Source organism: Malaclemys terrapin, chromosome 8 (assembly GCF_027887155.1).
Source record: "Malaclemys terrapin pileata isolate rMalTer1 chromosome 8, rMalTer1.hap1, whole genome shotgun sequence".
Lineage (NCBI taxonomy): Eukaryota > Metazoa > Chordata > Testudines > Emydidae > Malaclemys > Malaclemys terrapin.
The window spans coordinates 101,921,797-101,947,459 of record NC_071512.1 but is presented as its reverse complement, the minus strand read 5'-3'; the positions used below and the strand labels follow the sequence as shown (position 1 = coordinate 101,947,459).

The 25,663-nt window shown below is 40.6% G+C and overlaps 1 protein-coding gene across 1 annotated transcript in view; it reads right to left on the bottom strand.

Moving 5' to 3' along the window:
• The window catches only part of AGBL4 (AGBL carboxypeptidase 4), a 1,388,984-nt gene that overhangs the window by 979,863 nt on the left and 383,458 nt on the right, over positions 1-25,663 (bottom strand). The window contains exon 4 of the mRNA XM_054036605.1: positions 13,901-13,995. Coding sequence (XP_053892580.1) covers positions 13,901-13,995 — 95 coding nt within the window. The remainder of the gene's footprint in view (positions 1-13,900; positions 13,996-25,663) is intronic.

The window sequence follows — 25,663 nt, the reverse complement described above, 5'->3', positions numbered from 1 at the left end:
ATTTAGGACCAATGTGGGAAAAGATGGAAATAAGCTAATGTGGGCAATATCTTCCCTCGCCCCCAAGAGAACATTTCATTATTGTTGTTTTTAAAACTTGTACAGTACTCAGATACATGCCGATGGATGCTAAATATACAGACAAATCTACAGTACATATTTAGTTTTCATTATCCTGGGGAACTCACTTCTGCCAATGAATATCAACCACAAAACACAAATACTCAGTCATGACTCCTGTTATACAGTACTCTTATTTGTGTGAAGTGATCAGACATGTTAGCTACAGAACAACAGTCTGGAAAGTAGTTGGTACTAGTAGGTAAATTTCACAATTACACTGGTCTACAATTTTTGAGAAGTCGTCTGCTTCAGAGATAAAATGTGCTATTTATTATGTATTTTGATGTGCTGAATTCAAATATGACAATTAAAACAACGGATTGGCTACTGTTTCTAAGAGACATAAAATGTAAAAACTTAAATATATGTATTTAATCATAAATTGTAAACCTAGGTCTTTTCATGTGTTTATGGTTGCTTTCCATGATAATATTTCACCTGTCCTGTTTATGTAACACTTTAAAAATCAGCAAAAGGGTTATATAAATAAAATTTATTATGAAACAAAAGGCAAAAAACTATTATGTACATAGTTTAGTCCTATTCAGTGTCTACTCGGTGCTTCTTGGCTTGTCTCTTGTATTCATTAAATGGAGCATCTCTTGTCACTGTCCAGCAATAGTCTGCAAGCATTGGTGGGCTCCATTTGCCCTGATAGCGTTTCTCCATTGTTGCAATGTCCTGGTGAAATCGCTCGCCGTGCTCGTCGCTCACTGCTCTGCAATTCGGTGGAAAAAAATCTAGATGAGAGTGCAAAAAATGTATCTTTAGTGACATGTTGCAACCAAGGCTTTTGTATGCCTTGAGGAGGTTTTCCACCAACAACTAGTAGTTGTCTGCCTTGTTGTTTCCGAGAAAATTTATTGCCACTAACTGGAAGGCTTTCCATGCCGTCTTTTCCTTGCCACGCAGTGCATGGTCAAATGCATCATCTCGAAGAAGTTCACGAATCTGAGGACCAACGAAGACACCTTCCTTTATCTTAGCTTCACTTAACCTTGGAAATTTTCCACAGAGGTACTTGAAAGCTGCTTGTGTTTTGTCAATGGCCTTGACAAAGTTCTTCATCAGACCCAGCTTGATGTGTAATAGTGGTGACAACAAATCTTCCGTGATTCAACAAGTGGTGGATGCTGAACACTTTTCCGCCCAGGCTCCAATGACTGTCGGAGTGGCCAATCTTTCTTGATGTAGTGGGAATCTCTTGCACGACTATCCCATTCGCAGAGAAAACAGCAGTACTTTGTGTATCCAGTCTGCAGACTAAGCAATAAAGCAACAATCTTCAAATCACCACAAAGCTGCCACTGATGTTGGTCATAGTTTATGCATCTCAAAAGTTGTTTCATGTTGTCATAGGTTTCCTTCATATGGACTGCATGACCAACTGGAATTGATGGCAAAACATTGCCATTATGCAGTAAAACAGCTTTAAGACTCGTCTTCGATGAATCAATGAACAGTCTCCACTCATCTGGATCGTGAACGATGTTGAGGGCTGCCAGCACACCATCAATGTTGTTGCAGGCCTCAAAATCACCTTCCGTGAAGAAGAATGGGACAGGATCCTTTTGACGGTCATGGAACATGGAAACGCTAACATCACCTGCCAGGAGATTCCACTGCTGTAGTCTGGAGCCCAACTGCTCTGCCTTACTTTTGGGTAGTTCCAAATCTCTGACAAGGTCATTCAGTTCACCTTGTGTTATGAGGTGTGGTTCAGAGGAGGAGGATGGGAGAAAATGTGGGTCCTGTGACATTGATGGTTCAGGACCAGAAGTTTCATCCTCTTCCTCTTCCTCGTCTGACTCAAGGGAGAATGATTCTGGTGCATCAGGAACCGGCAGTCTTTCTCCGTGGGGTACTGGGCGTATAGCTGATGGAATGTTTGGATAATGCACAGTCCACTTTTTCTTCTTTGACACACCTTTCCCAACTGGAGGCACCATGCAGAAGTAACAATTGCTGGTATGATCTGTTGGCTCTCTCCAAATCATTGGCACTGCAAAAGGCATAGATTTCCTTTTCCTGTTCAACCACTGGCGAAGATTTGTTGCACAAGTGTTGCAGCATATGTGTGGGGCCCACCTCTTGTCCTGATCTCCAATTTTGGAGCCAAAATAAAGGTGATAGGCTTTCTTAACCATAGTGGTTATACTGCGCTTTTTTGATGCAAAAGTCACTTCACCACAAACATAGCAGAAGTTATCTGCACTGTTCACACAAGTACGAGGCATCTCTGCTCACTTTCGCTAAACAGAAATGTGTCCCTTTGCAAAATCAAACACTGACAAATAAGAGAGCACGACACTGTATGATTTCTAGAGCTGATATAGGGCAATTTGTTCAGCAGAGTGATGTAAGCTTCGTTATGATTGCATCATCCATGACTTCTAGGAATAACATGATGCAATTCATATCATGTATGATGCAATACCAGCTTCAGATTGCATCATTCATTGTTTTGCCTAAAAAGCAAGTCCTGTCCAAACCCAGTCATAGATTTATTCATAGGTCCAGTCAAAGATGTATTTTAGTCATTTCTGGTTTAAATTGAGATCCCTTCCCTTTATAACTCACTTATCCTCCACCATTCCCAAGTCAAGGGTCGTATATACTGACCCAATAGCATATCTTGAAAAATAGAGCCAATCAACAATTTTAAGCATCATTTTCGTTCTCAGTGACCCCGAATTAGTAAAGTTTGACTACGCTTATTTCAGAAGCATTTTGGCTGTAGAGCAGTGTTATGGGAGCAATATAAATGCCCAAATACATGAACAGATGAGAGAGAAAATGAAGGTGCAACAGCACTGATGAGATCACAGGGCTGTAATATGCCTTTTAAATGCTGATTTGTACTTTACACTCAGAATGTGGCTTCTTTAAAGGCAGCTGATAGACCAATGATCCCATGTAGATTGCTGCAAATAACGTAGGAGCTAAGACTGACTGATGCAGTCAATTAATACTGCTCGGAAAGCAGTATTATGACAGAGAAATATTATAATTTGAAAGCTGAAGTTACAATTACATTTGCATAAACTATGCCCCCCGTTAGTTTGCCTCAACTTTTCCCTTATTTCCAAGTCTCAAGTGTTTTACATAGAAATACTATAACCAAACATTTGGTCTCTTATGTAAGCCCTATATTGTTTTCCCTAAACAGTTATTGCTTAGAATAAATCTTTAGGATGGGATGTTCAAAACCACTCTGTGTGGGCCTAAATCTGCTCCCTCTGAAATCAATGATAAAAACGGTCAGAACTTTGGTGAAGGGTTGTGTCTATTTCTGTGTTTCCATAGTATATAGCATGATTAGTCTTGATCCTCACTTGGGCTCTGCCATAATATAATACAGTGATTTATGGAAGGTCAGATGCATAATTATATTATAATGTTAGTAGTATAATATATACACATATAGCCAGTTTCTTTAGTGATAATTTTAGTAGTCCCCTTGAAGCTTTCAATATAAATATTTCTTCCTTCTGATTTTCTCTTTTGACCATAGAATTTAATTCCCTTCTAATTTATTAATTTTCCTCAACTAATTTTGTACATCTTAAATTTTCAGTAAAGTATCCATTCAGCAAGTTACAAAGTAGCAGCCATGTTAGTCTGTATCCGCAAAAAGAACAGGAGTACTTGTGACACCTTAGAGACTTAGAGACAGCATAAGCTTTCGTGGGCTACAGCTCACTTCTTCAGATGCATAGAGTGGAACACACAGACAGAAGATATTTATACATACAGAGAACATGAAAAGGTGGAAGTACACATACCAATTGTAAGAGGCCAATCAATTGAGATGAGCTATCAGTAGCAGCAGAAGAAAAAACTTTGAAGTGATAATCGAGACGACCCACAGAAGGTGTGAGGAGAACTTAACATGGGAGAAAAAAAATTCAATTAAGTGCAATGACCCAACCATTCCCAGTCTCTGTTTAGGCCTAAGTTAATTGTGTCTAATTTGCATATTAATTCGAGTTCAGCAGTCTCTCTTTGGAGTCTGTTTTTGAAGTTTTTTTGTTGCAAAACTGACACCTTCAAGTCTGTCACTGAGTGATTAGAGAGGTTGAAGTGTTCTCCCACTGGCTTTTGAATATTATGATTCCTGATGTCAGATTTGTGTCCATTTATTCTTTTGCGTAGAGACTGTCCAGTTTGGCCAATGTACATGGCAGAGGGGCATTGCTGGCACATGATGGCATATATCACGTTGGTAGATGTGCAGGTGAACGAGCCCCTGATGGTGTGGCTGACGTGGTTAGGTCCTATGATGGTGTCACTTGAATAGATATGTGGACAGAGTTGGCATCGGGCTTTGTTGCAAGGATAGGTTCCTGGGTTAGTGTTTTTGTTGTATGGTGTGCAGTTGCTGGTGAGTATTTGCTTAAGGTTGGGAGGCTGTCTGTAAGCGAGGACTGGTCTGTCTCCCAAGATCTGTGAGAGTGAGGGATCATCTTTCAGGATAGGTTGTAGATCTTTGATGATGCGCTGGAGAGGTTTCAGTTGGGGGCTGAAGGTGACGGCTAGTGGCGTTCTGTTATTTTCTTTGTTGGGCCTGTCCTGTAGTAGGTGCCTTCTGGGTACTCTTCTGGCTCTGTCAATCTGTTTTTTCACTTCAGCAGGTGGATATTGTAGTTTTAAGAATGCTTGATAGAGATCTTGTAGGTATTTATCTCTGTCTGAGGGATTGGAGCAAATGCGGTTGTATCTTAGAGCTTGGCTGTAGACAATGGATCGTGTGGTGTGTCCTGGATGGAAGCTGGAGGCATGTAGGTAAGTATAACGGTCAGTGGGTTTCCGGTATAGGGTGGTGTTTATGTGACCATCGCTTATTAGCACAGTAGTGTCTAGGAAATGGACCGCTTGTGTGGATTGGTCTAGGCTGAGGTTGATGGTGGGATGGAAATTGTTAAAAGCATGATGGAATTCATCGAGGGCTTCTTTTCCATGGGTCCAGATGATGAAGATATCATCAATGTAGCGCAAGTAGAGTAGGGGCGTTACGGAACGAGAGCTAAGGAAGCGTCGTTCTAAATCAGCCATAAAGATGTTGGAATACATACGCTACATTGATCTTCATCATCTGGACCCATGGAAAAGAAACCCTCGAATCTCCTCACACCTTCTATGGATCATCTTGATTATCACTTCAAAATTTTTTCTTCTGCTGCTACTGATAGCTCATCTCAATTATTTGGCCTCTTACAATTGGTATGCGTACTTCCACCTTTTCATGTTCTCTGTAGGTATAAATATCTTCTGTCTGCGTGTTCCACTCTATGCATCTGAAGAAGTGAGCTGTAGCCCACGAAAGCTTATGCTGAAATAAATTTGTTAGTCTCTAAGGTGCCACAAGTACTCCTGTTCATTCAGCAAGTGTTTAACTTTCTTCCTTGCCTAAAAGTATCCACATTTGTCAAAGGTACAACAAACAAGTTAATTTTACAACGCAATACATACCTGGTTTAAGCAGGATTTGATTTATTAATCTTTCACTTATTTCTGCAAAAGGTGACATTACCAAACAGATTGCATCCCACTCTTAATAATCTAAGACACAACCACTTTTTTTTTAATAAGAACCACATAAACACTACTTTTCAGAAACAGAAGTGCTTGGTTCTCTCAAAGCCATTTTTATGATCGTTTATAATATCCTCTCAAATGCACGCCAAATTCTAAAAGATCAAAACCACCATCTCTTCATTCTAAACAGATATCTTGGTGCTAAAAATAAACTCCTGTTGCTCACAGTATAATGCCGAATTAATAAAAAAGATATAAATGCAGCTCTGTTAATCTATGAACTTTGTAAAAAATGTTGATAGTTGCCTGTGACCTTTATCCAGGAGATGTTTGTCCTATCAACCTTTTTTCCTTGTTTCTTTGACTAAAATGTTACAGATTGATTCTCAGTGTGCTTTATTGCCAGATCCCTCAGAAAACAGAGACAAGCAAACATTGCATCAAAAAACCCCAACAAAACCAAAAACATAAAAAGCACACAGATAGAAGCTTCCTGTTAGTAGTAAAAGTTCTAAAATATTCCAAAGGAGCAAGTCAGTTAATGATAAAGGCTGGTTAATCTCCTTTACCTAAATTCAGATGATGCTATCACTAAGCCTAGCCATTGTACATTTTATATACTGTACAGTTTAGAGATTAGCAAGATATAGTTTTGGTACTGTATTTCTCATGTTTCTCCACAGATGACAGTCTGTTTCAGAAACGGCTTATCTCATGGCTAAGGATATGTAAGTACATGCTAAAAAAGCTGCTGCTAAAAATGACTAAGTATATACCGCAGCATGGTAGACATGGTAGTTGTGGCATTGTATTGTATACACACACACACACACACACACACACACACGCACGTATGTATGTATGTTAAGGAAATTTCACAAGAATAAGCAAGCTTTAAAAATTCAGATTCTTTCATAACAGTTTTGCCCTCTTCTGATGAATGGAACATACGGGAGTACCATTCATAAAATATACACTGCTTGTGTCAAAATGCCTCATGAGGACAATAAAATTTACAGGGATACATATAGATTACTCTTCTCTAAAATACCATATACATGGCTTCTGCAGCATTTCTCTTTTCCAGTAACCCTCTGAGTGCAGGAAACTCAAACGTTATAGTAAGAGAGGTGGCAGTCTGCTTGACTAGGAAGCCAACTATCCATTTAAAACCCATCATGCTGAATGAGATAAAAGAGGAAAATTAGTGACAGTACTGCCACGAAGACGTTTGAAACCTGACATTAAAAATAGAAACATTTAAACCTAGACATAAATTTTCTCTTTGTGTGGTGATGGTTCCGTAATATTTTGCCAGGTATCACTGCTTACAAAGAAACATGTGCTGAGATACTGCATCACAAGTGAAGAACCGCCTTTAACCTTGTGGCTCATGCACTCAAGAACCAGCCTGTTTATCATCCTTTATACCTTAATTATGAGGACTTTACCTAGCACTCTCTGGTAGGAGTGAAAGTAACTTAAAGGACTTACCGGTATGCCAGAGTCCTGAGCGGGGCATGGCCTCAACTGGAAGAGGTGTGGCCTCAACCGGAAGGGGCGGGGCCTTGTCAGATTTAAAGGCCCTGGGGCTCTGACTGTGGTTGGGAGCCCCAGGGCCTTTAAATCACCCCGGAGCTACCAGCTGCAGAGGCAGCTGGGAGCCCCGGGGATCAGGGGCGAATTAAAGGTCCCGGGGCTCTGGCCGCTGCGGAGCTCCAGGCCCTTTAAATCACCACGGGAGCCCTGCCGCTGCTACCCCAGAGTGGCAGGGCTTGGGCTAGGGCTGGGGTAGCGGCAGCAGGGCTCCGGAGGCGATTTAAAGGGCCCAGGGCTCCGGCTGCTGTCAGGAGCCACGGGCCCTATAAATCACTGCCAGACCCCGGCTGCCGGAGCCCCGGCAGGGATTTAAAGGGCCCGGGGCTCCGGCCACTGCGGGGAGCCCCAGGCCCTTAAAATCACCGCCAGAGCTCTGGCAGCCGGGGTCTGGCAGCGCTTTAAAGGGCCTGGGGCCGGAGCTCCGGGACCTTTAAATCCCTGCCCAAGCCCAGCTGCTGGAGCTCCGGCAGTGATTTAAAGGGCCCAGGGCTCCCTGCAGCTCCTGGAGCCCTGGGCCCTTTAAATCACTGCTGGAGAAGCTGGTCCAGTCCGGCACAGCATACCGGCTCTTGCTGGTACACCGGACCGGACAGGCTTACTTTCACCTCTCCTCTCTGGTCATTTAAAATGCAGAACAAAATACAGTGGCTGTCTGAAGACTTAAACAGGTGTCAACCAGATATTTGCCAGCTATAGCTACTATTCTACTGGGAGGAGTTGCTATTCTATAAATACTAATTAGAATTTTGCATGTGATCCTACTGAAATACCTAAGGTGATGAGTGGCCAGTTATTAGTTTTAAAAGATTAGTTCAATTTGAAATACTAATGTCCCCAACGAGACAATGATACGCTGAATAATCAAGACTTATAGCTATTCCCAGCCAAAAGGGAATATTTGCTCATTTCATCATTTAGAAAATCTGCTGTCTTCCGAACAAGTCACTTTTCTATTTTACTTTGAGAAAGTGGTAAAACTTTCTGGAGTCAATGTAATGGTACAGTATACTCAGTGAGTAAGTGTAATTCCATTGCTGCACCTAAAGTTTACTAATAGCTTCCAAGGGCAGAGTTTATAGTGTGAAATCACGAGTAAAAAAACAAAATTAGGTTGCAATTAAAAAAAAAACTAGTGAAAAAAAAGTGATATTACAGCAGGAGATGGACCTAAAAAAATTTTTTTTAAAAAAGCCCACACACAACCAAAAAACAGAAAAACAACTTCCTACTAATCTTCACGTAAGGTAGGGTCTATATAATTGCAATAGTAATTGCCAGAAAAAGCCATGACACTAATATCTTCCTTCAACATTTATAAATTAACAAATCACTTTGAGCAATCTTATTTGACAAGTCACTTTGTATCCCATTGGCTTGAATTACAATCTTGAGTTTCATCATGTTCAATTTGCCATGAAATGTGACTGATGCAACCTGATGTGATATGACGCTGAGTTTCTTCACAGAAACAGTGATTCAATGCAATGAGATTTGACTGATGTAACTGACAGACATACAATTTAATATTAACATATTGTGTGGAAGAAAAAACACCAGAAACTAACCTACTTGGATTTATTCTCCAAATGTTTTATGTTGTAAACATTCAGTCCCGGGTATGCATAATTTGAGGATTGGACTCTGAAGTTGTCAGCGAAAAAGATGTTTTCATCAGTATCTACTCTACTTTTCCCATTTTTTTTTTAAAAGTCTTCTCCTCCAGAATAGCTGCTTTTTCTTATTCTTCAGCACACCACTGCCTCTTTAAATGGAGAGAGAAGATGGGTGAGGCAATATCTTTTCTTGGACCAACTTCTGTTGGTGAAAGACAAGCCCAGGCAGTCATAATGAAGATGAAATAATATATACCCGGTATAGTGTACTTTGTAGGTACAATAGTGAACTCAGTGTTAGCAAATAGCTAGAAGTTTGCGTCTAGAAGTCTGGTTTCTTTTACCTTGATTTTAAGAAATCTGCATTGTATCATAGTTTTTTCTAATCTTTTCTGTCTAATACAGTCATCTGCATCATGTCTGTTAAAATGCTGACGTTGAAAACAGTTTAAATCATGTCTACTTCCACCAATGTACAGTCTATGGTGATGAATCCTGCACCATGATCCTTTGCAGAGTCCCAATGACCCAACATCTCCTACTAGCCTCAGAATAATTATACCAGTCAGCAAACAGCACAGAATGAATAGGACTGGAAATTATCCCATTCATATTAAAGAACCAGAGCTACCCGAAAGCTGCGTTAGCAACTGTAAGTGCTAGTACAACCTGCTCCAACAAAATGAAAACATGGAAAATAATTTTTACAGGTTTCACAAGAATACCATGGAAACTGGTATAGAAATGGCTGTAAAGATGTCTCAAATAATCTGAAAGGAAGACACTCAGCTATAAGAAAGAGCATATTGTATATTGAAGACTGAAGGGTGCATTTCCTCCCTTGGTGTGCACACAACTCCCATTAACATTAAAATATAGTAAATCATACTGAGAGGAGAGGAGACCCCAATATCATTAAAGAGCCTGGTAAGAGTATGAATTGCTGTGCTTCTTCAAAGTACAACAGCATGTTTTCAAACACAGACTATTAGAAAACAAATTATTTCTTTTTAATAGAATTATATTTTAAAGTAAAAATATATTTCATCGCTAAAGCTGTTTTATATATTGTAAATAGCTCCATAAATGATAGCTAGGATTTCTGAAACAGGATTACAGGGCAGCGACAGAGCTGCAAGAGAAAGCTGCATAGCGCCTGCTGCCTATACTGTGCCTGGCTCCAGGCAGTGCTATTCATCCCTCACTTTCACGAGAGCAAATCTACTCCCAAAATATAAAACATAAAAATAAATAAATCCCTTGGAAAATGCAGGAGAAACAGGTTTTCAGAAATAATGAAGGATTCTATATATTTTTAGACATTTTTACATTGTTTTTTTTTTAAAAAGATTTACACTTTAATTTGAAACCAAAATAAGGACTAACGTTTGTAGTAAAGCAACAGCTGATTTCAGGCTGAAATTAACACACACAAAATAACTAGCTTAAAACAGTAGACTTGGTTAGGAAAAAGAGAGAAATTTTGAAAGATGATGAAAATCGCTTAAATTTGCTCTGGACCTGACCCAAAATAAGACTCTTTTGGGATAAAATAATAAACACACTTAACGTGATTGTAGGTGCAGTAGCTATACACCAAATGATGGTTATTAAATATGTATTGCAGTAGCACCCATCCAGGATTGACCGCATCCTGCTAGGTGCTGCTCAAACACATGGTACGATAGGTTTCCCTTGTCCAGATGAGCTTACAGTCTAATTTAAGGCAAAATTGTCATCTCGGGTGATTAAAATGAAAACATTTCTATAAGAATGCATCTTATGGCAACAAAAACTGAACATTATGGAGGTGGAAATCTTCTAGCAGTTGAAATATTTAAGAATGGTAAATGTATAAGAGTCAGATGACTTGCATATGCAGATCGCTCAAACATTTATTTTGAATGAACCTGTTAAAGGCTGACAAAGGAGGTGCTGTCGTCCTCATGAATAAATTGGAATATGACCAGGAGGCTGCTAGACAGCTCTCTAACACCACATTCTACAGGCCATTATCCTCTGATCCCACTGAGGATTACCTAAAGAAACTACACCATCTGCTAAAAAAACTCCCTGACAAAGCACAGGAACAAATCCGTACAGACACATGCCTAGAACCCCGACCAGGGGTATTCTATTTGCTACCCAAGATCCATAAACCTGGATATCCTGGACGCCCCATCATCTCAGGCATTGGCACCCTAACATCAGGCTTGTCTGGTTATGTAGACTCTGTCCTAAGACCCTACGCTACCAGCACTCCCAGCTATCTTCGAGACACCACTGACTTCCTGAGGAAACTACAATCCATCGGTGATCTTCCAGAAAACACCATCCTGGCCACTATGGACGTAGAAGCCCTCTACACCAATATTCCACACAAAGATGGACTACAAGCTATCAGGAACAGTATCCCTGATAATGTCACAGCTAACCTGGTGGCTGAACTTTGTGATTTTGTCCTCACCCACAACTATTTCACATTTGGGGACAATATATACCTTCAAGTCAGCGGCACTGCTATGGGTACCCGCATGGCCCCACAATATGCCAACATTTTTATGGCTGACTTAGAACAACGCTTCCTTAGCTCTCGTCCCCTAACGCCCCTACTCTACTTGCGCTACATTGATGACATCTTCATCATCTGGACCCATGGAAAAGAAGCCCTTGAGGAATTTCACCATGATTTCAATAATTTCCATCCCACCATCAACCTCAGCCTAGATCAATCCACACAAGCGGTCCATTTCCTGGACACTACTGTGCTAATAAGCGATGGTCACATCAATACCACCCTATACCGGAAACCTACTGACCGCTACACTTACCTACATGCCTCCAGCTTCCATCCAGGACACACCACACGATCCATTGTCTACAGCCAAGCTCTAAGATATAACCGCATTTGCTCCAATCCCTCGGATAGAGACAAGCACCTACAAGATCTCTATCAAGCATTCTTAAAACTACAATACCCACCTGCTGAAGTGAAAAAACAGATTGACAGAGCCAGACGAGTACCCAGAAGTCACCTCCTACAAGACAGGCCCAACAAAGAAAATAACAGAACACCACTAGCTGTCACCTTCAGCCCCCAACTAAAACCTCTCCAGCGCATCATCAGAGATCTACAACCTATCCTGAAAGATGATCCTTTACTCTCACAGATCTTGGGAGACAGACCTGTCCTCGCTTACAGACAACCCCCCAACCTAAAGCAAATACTCACCAGCAACCACACATCACTGAACAAAACCACTAACCCAGGAACCTATCCTTGTAACAAACCCCGATGCCAACTCTGTCCACATATCTATTCAAGTGACATCATCATAGGACCTAATCACATCAGCCATACCATCAGGGGCTCGTTCACCTGCACATCTACCAATGTGATCTATGCCATCATGTGCCAGCAATGCCCCTCTGCCATGTACATTGGCCAAACCGGACAGTCTCTACGCAAAAGAATTAATGGACACAAATCTGACATCAGGAATCAAAATACTCAAAAACCAGTGGGAGAACACTTTAACCTGTCTGGTCATTCAGTGACAGACCTGCGGGTGGCTATATTACAACAGAAAAACTTCAAAAACAGACTCCAAAGAGAGACTGCAGAGCTAGAATTGATATGCAAACTAGACACAATCAACTCCGGTTTGAATAAGGACTGGGAATGGCTGAGCCATTACAAACGTTGACTATCTCCCCTTGTAAGTACTCTCACACTTCTTATCACACTGTCTGTACTCGGCTAGCTTGATTATCACTTCAAAAGTTTTTTTTTTTTTTTTTCTCTTAATTAATTGGCCTCTCAGAGTTAGTAAGACAACTCCCACCTGTTTATGCTCTCTGTATGTGTGTATATATATCTCCTCATTATATGTTCCATTCTATATGCATCCGAAGAAGTGGGCTGTAGTCCACGAAAGCTTATGCTCTAATAAATTTGTTAGTCTCTAAGGTGCCACAAGTACTCCTGTTCTTCTGTTAGGAATAATGACTGTAAAATGTTCTCACTTTGCTGCATTATTAGGGCTAAAGCCAATCCATGTTTCAGAGCACAGGCCACTCATGCCAGGTCAAGAACTGTTTGTCAGAGCTTAGATTCTTTGTGTAGGCTTCCTCACTGTAGATTCTGGAGGGGCCTCTTAGTTAGACACCAAAGGTGGAATCCTATCCCCACTGAAGTCAATGGGAGTTTTGCTACTGACTTCAAGGTAGCAGCATTTCGCCCAGCTATGCTTCTTTGGCAGTACGACATCATCAGCGGTATGTAGAGACATTGTGCTTGTCCAGGACACAGCAGGCAGAATACCCAATGGAGGAACATGTGGAGGGTGATCACCGCAACACACTTCCACAGGCTGTAGCATGCATCTCCCTCTGCCCCTCCCCCACCTCCCAGTTCCATGCTTAGACTGCCAGACACTGCAGAAGGAGATGGGGCATTGACTTTCCACTCTCTAGGGCATCCAGCACTGCCTGTAGCACTAAAAGCTGCCACCATTTTGTTCTCACAGACTGCGTGTGGCAAGTTTCTGAATGACCCCAGCACATGTGCCTGGGGAGGGTAAGAGCTCTACACAACTTAACATGCTTTGGCAGGAGATGCCAGAATCTGGTTCTGAATGATTAAATAAATTACTTTTCACTTATGGCCTAATTCTGCAATCCAAACTAGGCAAATCTCCTAGCTACTTCTTGGAAGTTTTGTATGTGTAAGGACTCTAAGACAGGCTCATTAGGTTTGCATATGATTAGTAGTAGATATTTTTATTACATGTCATCAAACAAAAGTACGACATCATACGTATGATAATATTTGTGTGTGTGCATTTTAATGTTGACTATATTGTACTGTATGCGATCAAGTCATTTCACCTCCTGGTGTCTTTGAAATATGGCATTAGATGAACAGCATTACTTCACGGATACTCAATGCTGCACCTGAATTAAGGTAAGTGCCAAACAAAACAAAATTCTTCTGCTATTAAAAAAATTTTAGAATGATAATTTACCATTTTGGTCTGCTTGTGGATTTCACCATAGGAGTCATTCCATCACGATAGAGGCTTTTTGTTTTACTGAAGTTGACAATGTTGAAAATTACCCTCTGAAAAACAGAGAAAAAAACCCTCAGTTATAGTAGTTATGAACTACAATCTGTTCTGTATAAAGCTCTCATTTTCTTTTTGTACAAAAGCATAAAGTAACTACATACATGCCTACATGATGTTTCATAGATGAAATTCAACACAGACAAGTGCAAAGTACTTCACTTAGAAAGACAATCAATCAAATGCACAGCTATAAAATGGGGAATAATCGATTACATGGCAGTACTGCTGAAAAGGATCTGGGTGTCATAGTGGATCACAAGTTCGATATGAGATGTGATGCAGTTGTGAAAAAAAGGCTATATCCTGTCGGGACATATTAACTTTCTGGAGTTAAGATAAGGTGCAGTATACTCAGGGAGCCAATTGTCCTGCTCTAGCTGAGGCCTCACTAGTTCTCAGTGGAGGACTGTGTCCAGTTCTGGGTGCCACACTAAGAACGATGTGGACAATCTGGAGAGAGTCCAGAGGAGAGCAACAAAAATGATGAAAGGTTAGAAAAACTGACCTACGAGAAAAGGTTAAAAAACTAGATATGTTTAGTCTCGAGAAAAGAATACTGAGGGGGACCTGATAGTTTAAAATATGTTAATAGCAACTATAAAGAGGATGGTGATCAACTGTTCTCCATGTCCACTGAAGGTAGGATAAGAAGAAATGGGCTTAATCTCCAGCAAGGGAGGTTTAGGTTAGATATTAGGGGAAACTTTCTAACTATAATGGTAGTTAAGGAATAGGATTCCAAGGGAGGTTGTGGAATCTCCATCATTGGAGGTTTTTAAAAACAGGTTGGACAAACACCTGTCAGGGATGATCTAGGTTTACTTGATCCTGCCAAGTTTAGTCCAAGGGGAGTTATTAGCTCTGTTTTAGTGAAGGTACCACCACTAGACTTGGATAAGACCCGAAATATATGTATGCCAGTTGAGGAGCCAGTAACCTAGCCATATGAAAGGATGGGTTACTGGTCAAAGCCAAAAACAAAAATCAAAGCCATGTTTGCAGCAGGGAGTTCTGGAGCTGCTTGGTGAGAGGATTTAGGGGATGGAAGGGTGCAACTCATGGAAACATCTTGTCTGACCACTACACATGGGGGCGGGGAAACTTCTTTCTGGGTGGGTCTTGTCCATTGGAGCCTCACATACCATGGGAATGACTAAACTTTGGGCTAGCATAACTCCACTGTGCTAAGGAGAGGAACACCTCTCTTTGAGATGCATGATTTACTGCAGCTGGTTGAGGTGGGGGTTGGTACAAACATTACTGATCAAGCCACAGATCTGAGTGACTGAATACGATATATTCTGCTCATTGAGCTGCTTTTTTATGGGTCATCATATGAGCTCATTTTCATAATTTGCTGACCAAGCTATGTGTTTAGTTTGTTAATTTTTATATTTTCCATTTCCAGTATTTAGGTTGACTCTTTAATGGATGTAATGTCCATCTTGTGAAAGGTCTATTTATTCCTTATCGCTTACGCTTAGAGTGCACAGCAGTTCTTTCACAGGTGTGTTCAATCCTTTATAAGTACTTTTGTACTGTACATACAAGCATTTCATTTTACTTGTCTGAGGCTTTTTTATTTGTTATATTGCTCTGCTTAATTTGTAAAGGCAAATTAAGTTGCAATGAATCGGTATATTAGGTTGGATGGTTGCATGGAGTAAGTGAAACAAACAAGTTCGCCAAACCAATTGCTTTATACTTTGGAAACAATCATGCCACTGTTGGAAAAAGAAAAGTTGCTAATTTTGTTCCGTTCTAACTGACTCATAGCAGACAGCTGGTAGAGAATGTTCTTATTCCAATCAAGCTGATTTTGTATAATGAGTTGAGCGAATGTACACAACTGGATAAGCAATGTATATAAAAACAGTAATATGCAGTTCATTTAACCAAACAGTACAGAGTATAAAATTTCAACCACTAATGTTCACAGTACCATTAGCAGTTAACAATGTGTTCAGTCCTTTCAGTATGGTATAGAGCTAGATTAGCAGGACCTAAAATTCAGCCACTACAGAACTGAACTTTATCAAAGTATGACACTGAATTAATAAAGTACAAAAATCAGAAGCACTGAAATATGCCACTGAATCAGTCAAGTATTCTTAGTGATAGTTAAAGCAGTCTATGCAGCTGTCAGTGAAGTGTGTAAAAAAAAAATGTAACTACAACGTACACACCTTAACCAGAAAAATATGCAGCTTGCTCAATAAGCTATGCAAACGGCTCTTGAAATGAAGTACTGTAATAAAAGTTAGTGATACAGTAAGCAAACATTTGCCGAACAAGTAAAATAGGCTGCTGGTGTGATTTTTGTCCTTATTGATGTTCTTTATTAATAAATCATAAAGAGAAACGAGACTAGGTATACACTGTCCACATAGAAAATAGCAATTCAAACCATCTTGTCATTACTCTGCATGATTTTTATTACTTTTGAGGGGTATTAATGGGTGACATTGCCTGATTAATGCAATTTCAATACTCAACTCGTTTAAGAGCATAACCGAAAACACTGATAGTAATAGAGGGTGCTTAAAAAGACACTGGTAACTGATATAGAGGAGACACACACTGTGCGCGCACACTCTCTCTCTCTCAGATGTGTCTGTTCTTTGTTGTTCTCTCTATTACTGTTAGAAAGGATGTGAGAATTTGTGTGGGAGGCAAATTGCAGTGGGAGCTGTTTCAGGGGATCACAAAGTCTGAAGCGGTGGCCTACCTAGGGAATCTCAAATCTCCTCACAGAAATGGAGAGGAAAAGGAACAGACTTTCTTTCTTGCTTACTATGTGAGTGCCAAATAGTCAAGTGGTGGTGGCTTGTTTGCTGAGCCTAAAGTGGAAATTAAAGAGTAAGAAAACAAGATGAGAAAATGTCTGCCCTATCCTCAGGGTTAAATATGTTACACAAGTGCACCAGCTCCTCTCCAAGTGAAGGCCTTTTAAAACACATTTCTACTTTGTTAGGGGAGGTGTGATCAGGGAAAAATACCAAGACAAAATCTGGGAAAAACCTGAGCTAATTTTATTTTACATTTTGCCTGTGTGCCAGTGCCTTGAAAAGGGCCATATGCCTTCTTAAAGGCTTACTTAGGCTTACTAGAACAGTTACTACAAACAATAGCTCCCAGGGTATTTTGCATCAAGGGTCATATTGGCATTTTGCCTGTCCCCCATTCCATGGGGGACTAGGGAAGGATAGTACCTCTGCTGGAGAAACACGTCATGCTTCTTTGGGAGTAGTTCATCCACTTTGGTCCACACCTACACCCAGCTCCCACCTGTGGCTCCAAGTAACTGCTTGAATGCGACAGCAGCCACACCCTGGGAAATCACTTCGATGAGCGGGCCAAACCAGGTGAGGGTAGCCAATGGTTTTTTTGCCCTCAGCGAGATAGGGAAACTGTCTTTCTCTAGCATGTGATGACTGTTCTGGAGGACTGGGCGAAGGAAATCAATTTGTGATTCAACTTGTTCTTTGCTTGTGTTCTCAGCCATGCAACAAAGGACTTGGATCAGGGGATATACATCCGCTACTGACTTGATGGCTCCCTCTTTGATCTCTGAAGACTCAGTGCTAAGAATAAGATGCTGGAAAGACTTCTCGTCAAGGCACTTTTTGCAGATGACTGCGCCTTGATGGCTCATAGACAAGACAACCTTCATGTCACTGATAGATTTTCTGAAGCATCTCAGCTCTTTGGCCTCACCATCAGTCTCAGGAAGACAGAGGTCTTGTTGCAACCAACACCTCATTAAAATGCCCCAGTGCCAGCCATCTTCATCCAAGGCACACAGTTGAAAAATATGGATCAGTTCAAGTATGTGGGCAGTACCATCTCAAGTGACGTTTCTCTCGATAAGGAAAGCTTCTTCAGAATTAGTAAAGCCAGCCAGGCCCTATGCTGACTTCGAACAAAAGTTCTAAACCAACTCAACACCCGTCTCTCTACCAAATTGAATATCTACAGTACAATGGTTCTAACATCTCTCCTGTATAGATCTGAGACATGAATTCTTTATAGAGGTCACGTTAAACAGCTTGAGCAATTTCACATGTGCTCCCTCTGCTCAATAATGAGCATTCGCTGGCAGGACAGAGTGACCAATATTAAGGTCCTTGAAAAAGCAAACACAACCAGCATTGAGGAAATGTTATTGAGCGCACAACTTAGGTGGGCCGGGCATGTCATCCGAATGGAAGACCACCGTCTCCCAAAACAGATTTTGTATGGGGAGCTGAGTCAGGGCCAAAGAAAGAAGAGTCATCCGTATAAACGCTTCAAAGAGAATATGAAGAGCAGTCTCCAGTGGGCTGGCATCAATGCCAAAGAACGTGAGCAAATGGCTCAGGACAGGAGTCACTGGCAATCTCTGACACGATCAGCACATGACAAGTTTGAGTGGGATCAATGAAATTATCTCCAGGCTGCACATGAAAGGCGCCACAGAGCTGCATCATCAAACATCATAGATACAGACTTCCCGTGCCCTCAGTGCGGCCAACTCTGTGCATCAAGATTCGGACTGCGGAGTCATATGCGTAGCTATGTATGAGAAACTGCGACAATATCGTCATCATCATCAGCGATGGACTACCAATAATATTCCATTCCCAGGCTCTATCGCCTCCCCATGGCTCCCAGTCCCAGTCCCCATGGCCAGCCAGTGCCATTCACAGTTGCTCACTCCCACTACTCCAGTCCCAGTCTCACCAGACTCCTTGTCCCAATCTACTTCTTCACCCTTCCCCCAAGTCTTACTTCTGTCCCCTCTGCATTCTAATCTGAGGGCTGTCTTCTCCATGTTGCCTGGGTGCCAACAGAGGAATCACTAGGAGCACTAGAGATGGGCTCCTACTCTCAGTTCCAGTGTCTAGCCTCAGCCCAACTCCCAGAGCAGCCAGGAGTGGTCATAAATAGGAAATTCTGGCTTTTCCCTTGAAGTCAGTTGTTCTGTGGGGAGAGCTCCTGTGTAATCTGGTCAGCATTAGGAGCCAGGGTGCTACTTTTCAAAGACTTATAACTTGGCCAGATTTTCCTGAGGCAAAAGGCAAATTGCTGACATGTAAGGCCACCCCTTGGCCAAATTTCAGGTGTCTATTCCAAAGCATGTGAACTCTGGAGTTGTCAAAAGAAAGGGGAGACAGATTTTTTAGCACAGCGGCTAGAAAAAAACATATTGTTTTGCCTCTCTCTAAAATGGCTGAATCGTTTTGGCTGAAATTTTCCAAATAAGTTCAGCCAAATAAGATCAGCTAACAGTATGGTTCAACCTTCAGTATGAACCAGTTAGGCATCCAGGAATGGGGTATGTCTACATTGCAATGGAAGCCTGTTCTTGAGCTTGAGCTCAAGCCTAACCCTGCTTGCATCTACACTGCAATTGTGCTAACCCAGGGCTTGGACCCAGAGTCCCAAGACCCTGCAGAGCAGGAGGGTCTATGCTCGATTAAGCCAGGAACCAGGGTCTGAGCCCTACTGTTCTGCAGTGTAGATGCCATCCCGCTTGACTCGGGTCCCAGGAGTTAGCCAGAAGTATCCCACTATTCCATAGGACAACTTCCTTAGTCCTCTCTATCCTAACCATCTACTTATTGAAAATGGCAGTAGCTCAGGTCAGCATTAACCCATTCTCTTCTGAGCACCAATCTGCAAGCACACTGTCAGAGAGACCCTGGGTTTGCAATAGAGAGCGAACTGATCAAGGCTTTCGCAAAGCAAGTTGCTTCAAAACCTCCTGTAGCATGCAGGGTGGGCAGTAAAGTGTTCCCACAGTGCCGCAGGGTCCTAGGAATAAACTGGCCATATTTTGGAGGGGAATGGGGCACGCTAGGGACTCTGGGATATGGTTACTTTGACTTGGGTCTGCACACTGCAGCAAGGATGCCAGTGCTCTAGGTTGGAGCATGAGTTAGAAATGTTGTAACGTAGGGTTTACAATCTCGACGCTCAAACCCAGAGTTCCCTAACACGGGTGAGCTGACTTGAGTCCCACCAACCCTGGACTTACACTGCAGTGTAGCCATACCCTAAATGGTTCAAAATCCAGCAGAAATACTTCAGCCCTTCAACCATCCATGATCCAGGATTTGGGCATTGTACAATGGCACTAAGTAGGGATCTTTTAGATGAGATTTTAAAACCAGAGGTCTTGCACTCTGCATGGACATTAAATATCCCATAATATTTTGGTAACAGTGGGGATTTGCCCAGGTGCTTTAGACCAAATTTCTCTCTGCTCCTACCACTGTTGTGTAGCCTGCTGTCCACTAGCTGGTTGTCAGTGTTGTCAACTATCATGAATCTTACAATATTTGGTGCTTTCCTTAAAGTTCCAGCTCCTGAAGTCATGAGACTACACAAGACTCAGATTTTTTTTTAAGAAAAAAACAAATTGCCAATCCTCACAGTGGCAGAGAAATATTGAAAATGTGACCCAAGTGTACCTTAAAGGATAAAAAAAAAAAAGAAAATAAAAAGAACCCCTTTTTAAAAAAAAGGCATGGTTCTTAAACTAATCTCATGACTTTTGATGCCTGACTCATAACTTTTGAATGCATGTAGTTGGCAATAAGGTATTGCTGCCTCCCCACCAAACAACGGTTCTGTGGTTCTGTATGTATTTCAAAGGTCTGGGGATTCTTCAGGATAAAAGGTGTTATATAAAAGTATATGCTTATAAAAAGATAGTGGAGGAACCCAACAGTGCAGAGCCAGTAACTAATAGCTGAAGTTGCCACCAGTGACTGAAAACAAACAGTACGCTAAGTATTGTACAAATTTCCTAACAAAGACTTCTAAAGGTTATTTTTTTTGACCTTTTAAAATTTAATTAAATACCTTTAACATTTTAAAATAACCAACATATTTTTTCTTCCTGAATAGGAAACATGTCTCCTTTCAAGTTTAAAAAAGTTTTAAAAGGTTTCAAACTTTATGGCATTTAGTCCTTTTCCTCCCACCCCCATTAGTTAACAAATATTTAAAATCTCTCTGCTGTCATAAGAAAATAAATTCTTACCTACTGAGGGATGATGTTAAGAATCATACAGAGCCCTAGCAGATTTGTTAATCAGCTGCACCTGTGTTCTGTTAACTGGAAATTGTCAAGTCTTTGCACAGGTACTAAAGTCTTACAAAGATAATGAAAAGAAAGGTTTACAGATTGTGAATTATAGGATTTTCTCCCTCTGGAGCTCTCGTTAAAACACTTAAAGAGAAGAGAAGGTAAATTTTAGCACATCACATATAACAGATTAAAATAAGACAGATTTTTAATGAAATAAATGCTGTTGGATGTACAGTATCTCATACCAAATATAAAATGAGCAAATTTATTATTGCAGCAACGTATTGATACGATGTTCTTGGCCTGAGAATCTATGACTAGTAGATGAAGAAAGAGGTATCACCCAATATTTGTGTCTTTCAATAAATGGGCCATAATTACTTAAGAAATATAAAATGTTCTTCAGAATTAATTGTCAGTTGCATAATGTTCCCTGGCTACCTGGTCTTTCCGATGAGGTTTCTGCTAGTCTCAACATGAATGCTGTTATGCACGGGCGCACACACACAGGAGTTTCAGGATCCATGCAGGGCACAGCCATCCATTCACAGACACAATGCTGTTCATAATGTGTGCAGAAGGGATTGCATTGATGAGATCAGCCTTATTTCACACACATTTTATTGGACTGGAATCCTATGGAGTGGGACATCTCAGACCCACCCCTTCTTGACCAAAAAGTGCACAAACTGGGATATACAGCCACAGAGGGAATTCTGAGTGATCAGAGGATGCATGCTATAGGACTGCTGCTCCCATATTCAAGGCCCTGCACTCCAGATACACTAAGTCTGGCTCCCCTGCATGGTCTATCAGACCCAAAACACAGTGAAGAAATAAGTAGGGCTGGTCAAAATTTTTCCATCAGAAAACCTATTCTTTAACAGACCATTGGCTTTTGATGAAAAAAATTTCACAAAAAAACCAACAACACACCTTTCCACAGAAAATTTTGACTTGTCATAAAAACTGAACACCCCAAAACCAAAAGTTCTGGTTTCAACTGAAAACCAAATAAATACATTTGGAAATGCTGCTTGGTGCCTATTGGGAGTTGCAGTTCTCTTCTGGACTGAGTTTCCCAATGGGACTACATCTCCTATGATGCACGATGGTGAGGGACTCATGTGTTGCACTAAGGTGGCTCAAGAAGAGTCAAGGAGCATGGTGCATGATGGGAGATGTAGTCCAGTCCAAATATTCAAGTTTAAAGGACTGACATGTAATACTGACATTCTCAAAAGAAAGGAATGGAGGATAATAGCCATCAGTTGCACTAAGTGTTAGAGAGTAGAAAAAAAAGACATTTGTATGCAGTCATTTTGCTCAGCGCTAAAAAAAAAAATACAGAAGACAACAGTCTGTACCCAAAGGATCTCACACACATAATCAGATTTGAGGAAGGCACAGACAAAAAGGGTCAGATCCACATGACATGAAGGCGTGAAGAGTAGGACAGGAGATATTCCAAGCATAATGGTTGGCTTAGAAGAAGATGTGAAGCCAAGAGTGAGAGGAAGATAAAAAAAAAAGCGCTGTTAAGAAGAAAGGCTTGGGAGAAGCATTGCCAGTATTTGCAGTGTATTTTGGATTTGTGCAGTTGATGTACCTAATAGTTTAGGGTGAAGGGTTAAAATCCATGTGCATTTTATATAACAACCTGGTATATAGATTGTGCCAGCTCTTTTCCAGACCCAAAGTCCAGAGTATGGTCAAGGGACCAGAGGCCTAGCAAATAGTGATTAGCTAAGAGAAAGCTGGGGTAAACAAGATAACATTGCCTTTGCTAAGATATGCTTGGTCAGTAGAAATGCCAGATGTGGAAGCAATAACTGAATAATTATGTTTCATCCAATGTTTCAAATTGAACAAAGGATCCCTGTTCCTATTGTGTTTCTCCTGTAGGGAAACATTCTTCCCACAGATCCAACCTTGAGTTTATGAAAAGTTGGCACATCTCAGTATAAAATATGGCATCCTTCCACCTCCCTTCCCAGGGACCAATGCTTGCCTTAAGACATAAAGGAGACAATCTTTATTGTGATATACTTTCACTGTTTCTTTGCTTTAACCCCTAGGAATGTACCTGTTGGACAATCAAAGGAGTTGCTCCATTCCTATGGACCCCAAATCACAATTCAACATATATATTTTATACTAATAACATTTTATCAAAGTATTAATTAAATGTTAACTTGCTAACTTGAGACCATGGGCGGAGACATTATGTAACCTGTTAACCATTGGCTAATGTGCTATCTTGTCTTGCTGCAAAATCTATCCCGGGGTGTGGAACTGCCTACCCCGTCACCTTCCCCCGCCCATGGAAAATCTATATACTCTATTGTAATTAATTCATTGACAGTGTCTCTGAGCCTAATAAGCAAAGTGACACTCCACCAGCGCTGTGTGTAATAAACTCCTATGCTTGACCTCTACACGGTGTGGATTTATGTCCTTCAAGGGTTATGATTTTCCTTCCTAGACTTTCATGCATATCATGGGAATCTGTAAGGGCAGGGTAAGAGGTTACAGTGTGTAAGAAGCTGAGAGGTGGGCATATGGGGGAGAGGCCCAAAAATATAATAAGCAAATTGCCAGTCTCTTCATTTCAACGTTTCCTGATATGTTGAGAAAATGAAGTCATTTTAACATGCACAACCAATGCTTTTTGTCATAACAGGGCTTGCTGATCTTGACAGTGCTGCAGAAATCATAGCTTTACAAAGATAAAAAGCTCTAACAGTTTCTTCAGTAACTAGATCCAGATAGATTTTCTATCAGTGTTATCCATGCTTGCCTTTGATTTCTACCTATTTGTTTTTGCTTCAAACCTTTACAGGGAAAAGCATACTCTACTTTTACAACTTGGATCCCTCTGCAACACAGAGTTGAAGAGTAGTGATGGAGTGCAGGATTTGATTCCACACACAGTTCCTTTGGTAGTGGTGGCCACAGCCTAAAACCAAATAAACACTCCCAGTTGCTCTACAGCACTGGCACTCTTCTTCTTAGTATCAGTAAATATTTATAAAGAATTGGACATTGTGCCTCTTTGTGCTAGGCACTGTGCAAAACACTGAAGAAAAAAAAAAAGACAACCCTCTCCTGAAGCGCTTACAACCTTCCTTTTCAGGAGCAGATCAAATATTTCTACAAGTTCTTTTCATCATCTGAGGAACACAGGTAGCATGTGTACTTTTATTCTCTGCAGTGGGCACATAATCCATGCTATTGTGACTTTTAAAATAAATTATGCCAGTGGATTACCCTGATGGGCCACGTGCGGCCCGTGGGCTGCAGGTTGCCCACCACTGATCTAGATAATACTTAGTCCTGCCATGAGTGCAGGGGACTGGACTAGATGACCTCTGACAGTCCCTTCCAGTCCCGTGATTCCATATTAGATTTACACAAGTAGAACAGCATCTAAACCTCTCGATCATTATGAGACGATAACACTAGGGCTGCAAGAGATGCTTACTTTGAGATTTCTAGGAAGTTCAAAGACAGTTTCCTTATTAAGAGATGGAGTTCTCTACAGAACTCGTGACATCCACCCCTTGTCAAGGTACCCCTCGTCTGGAGGTAACAAATCCTTTCATCACAGCTCTACTCTACACATGATTTTTTTCATGTCTGATTTACTGAAAGGATGATACCAACAGAGAACAATAAAAGCCAAAAGGATCTAACTTACAAGACAGACTCCTATTTTGTTCATGTTTGTAATTATATTACCCTAACTATAGACTGGATTACAATATACTTTACAAGAATATTGACAACTGTAAAACCTATCAAAATATAAACATCAATTAAGATAAGGTTGAATTATACACATAAGGAACATTTTCTTTATTGAACAGTTTTCAAAGATTGTTATTTCAAAAGAGTTTTCTAGATATAATGCAAATATTATCTCCTTAACAGCAGTAAATTACCAGAAAAACTCTAAGATGTTTAGCTACAGTATATGAAAACTTCTAAAGATTGCTGATTAAATCTCCCCAGCTTACTTCTTATTCAAAAAGTGCTGGTTTACATAAAGAAAAGCCTTTTAATACAAACATACAACAATTTTGAATGATTGTACTTATTTACATCTGTTGAGGGACCTGAACTAGCATTTGAAACTAAAGTAGCTCATTTCTCTGTGAAATGTAAATGTGAGAAATACTTTTGGAATGCTCTTTTAAAAATTGATAGCATATTATTTTACAGAATTACAGTAAATGTGGATCTAAAGTGAGAGTTGTCAAACATAACTCTCTCTTGTATAAAATCCCTGAGAAAAATTGAAAGCCATGCCTAGAGCAACTAAAGGTTATATGACCAAAAATATTTTAGAAATATGGGTAGGATATTTATTTTAATTTAATAGGGAGTCATATCTAACTTAAGGGTTCATGGCTTTTGTCATAAGAGTCTTAGTTGGGTTTATACTGGAAATATGAGAAAACAGAGTTTTGGCAAATACAAGGACTAGAAACTTGACAATTTGTGTAACAAATTATTTGACTTAAACTAAGGTGGTCCTTTGTCAGCATACCTATCTAAATGTACAGAAATTTAGAAGGCTT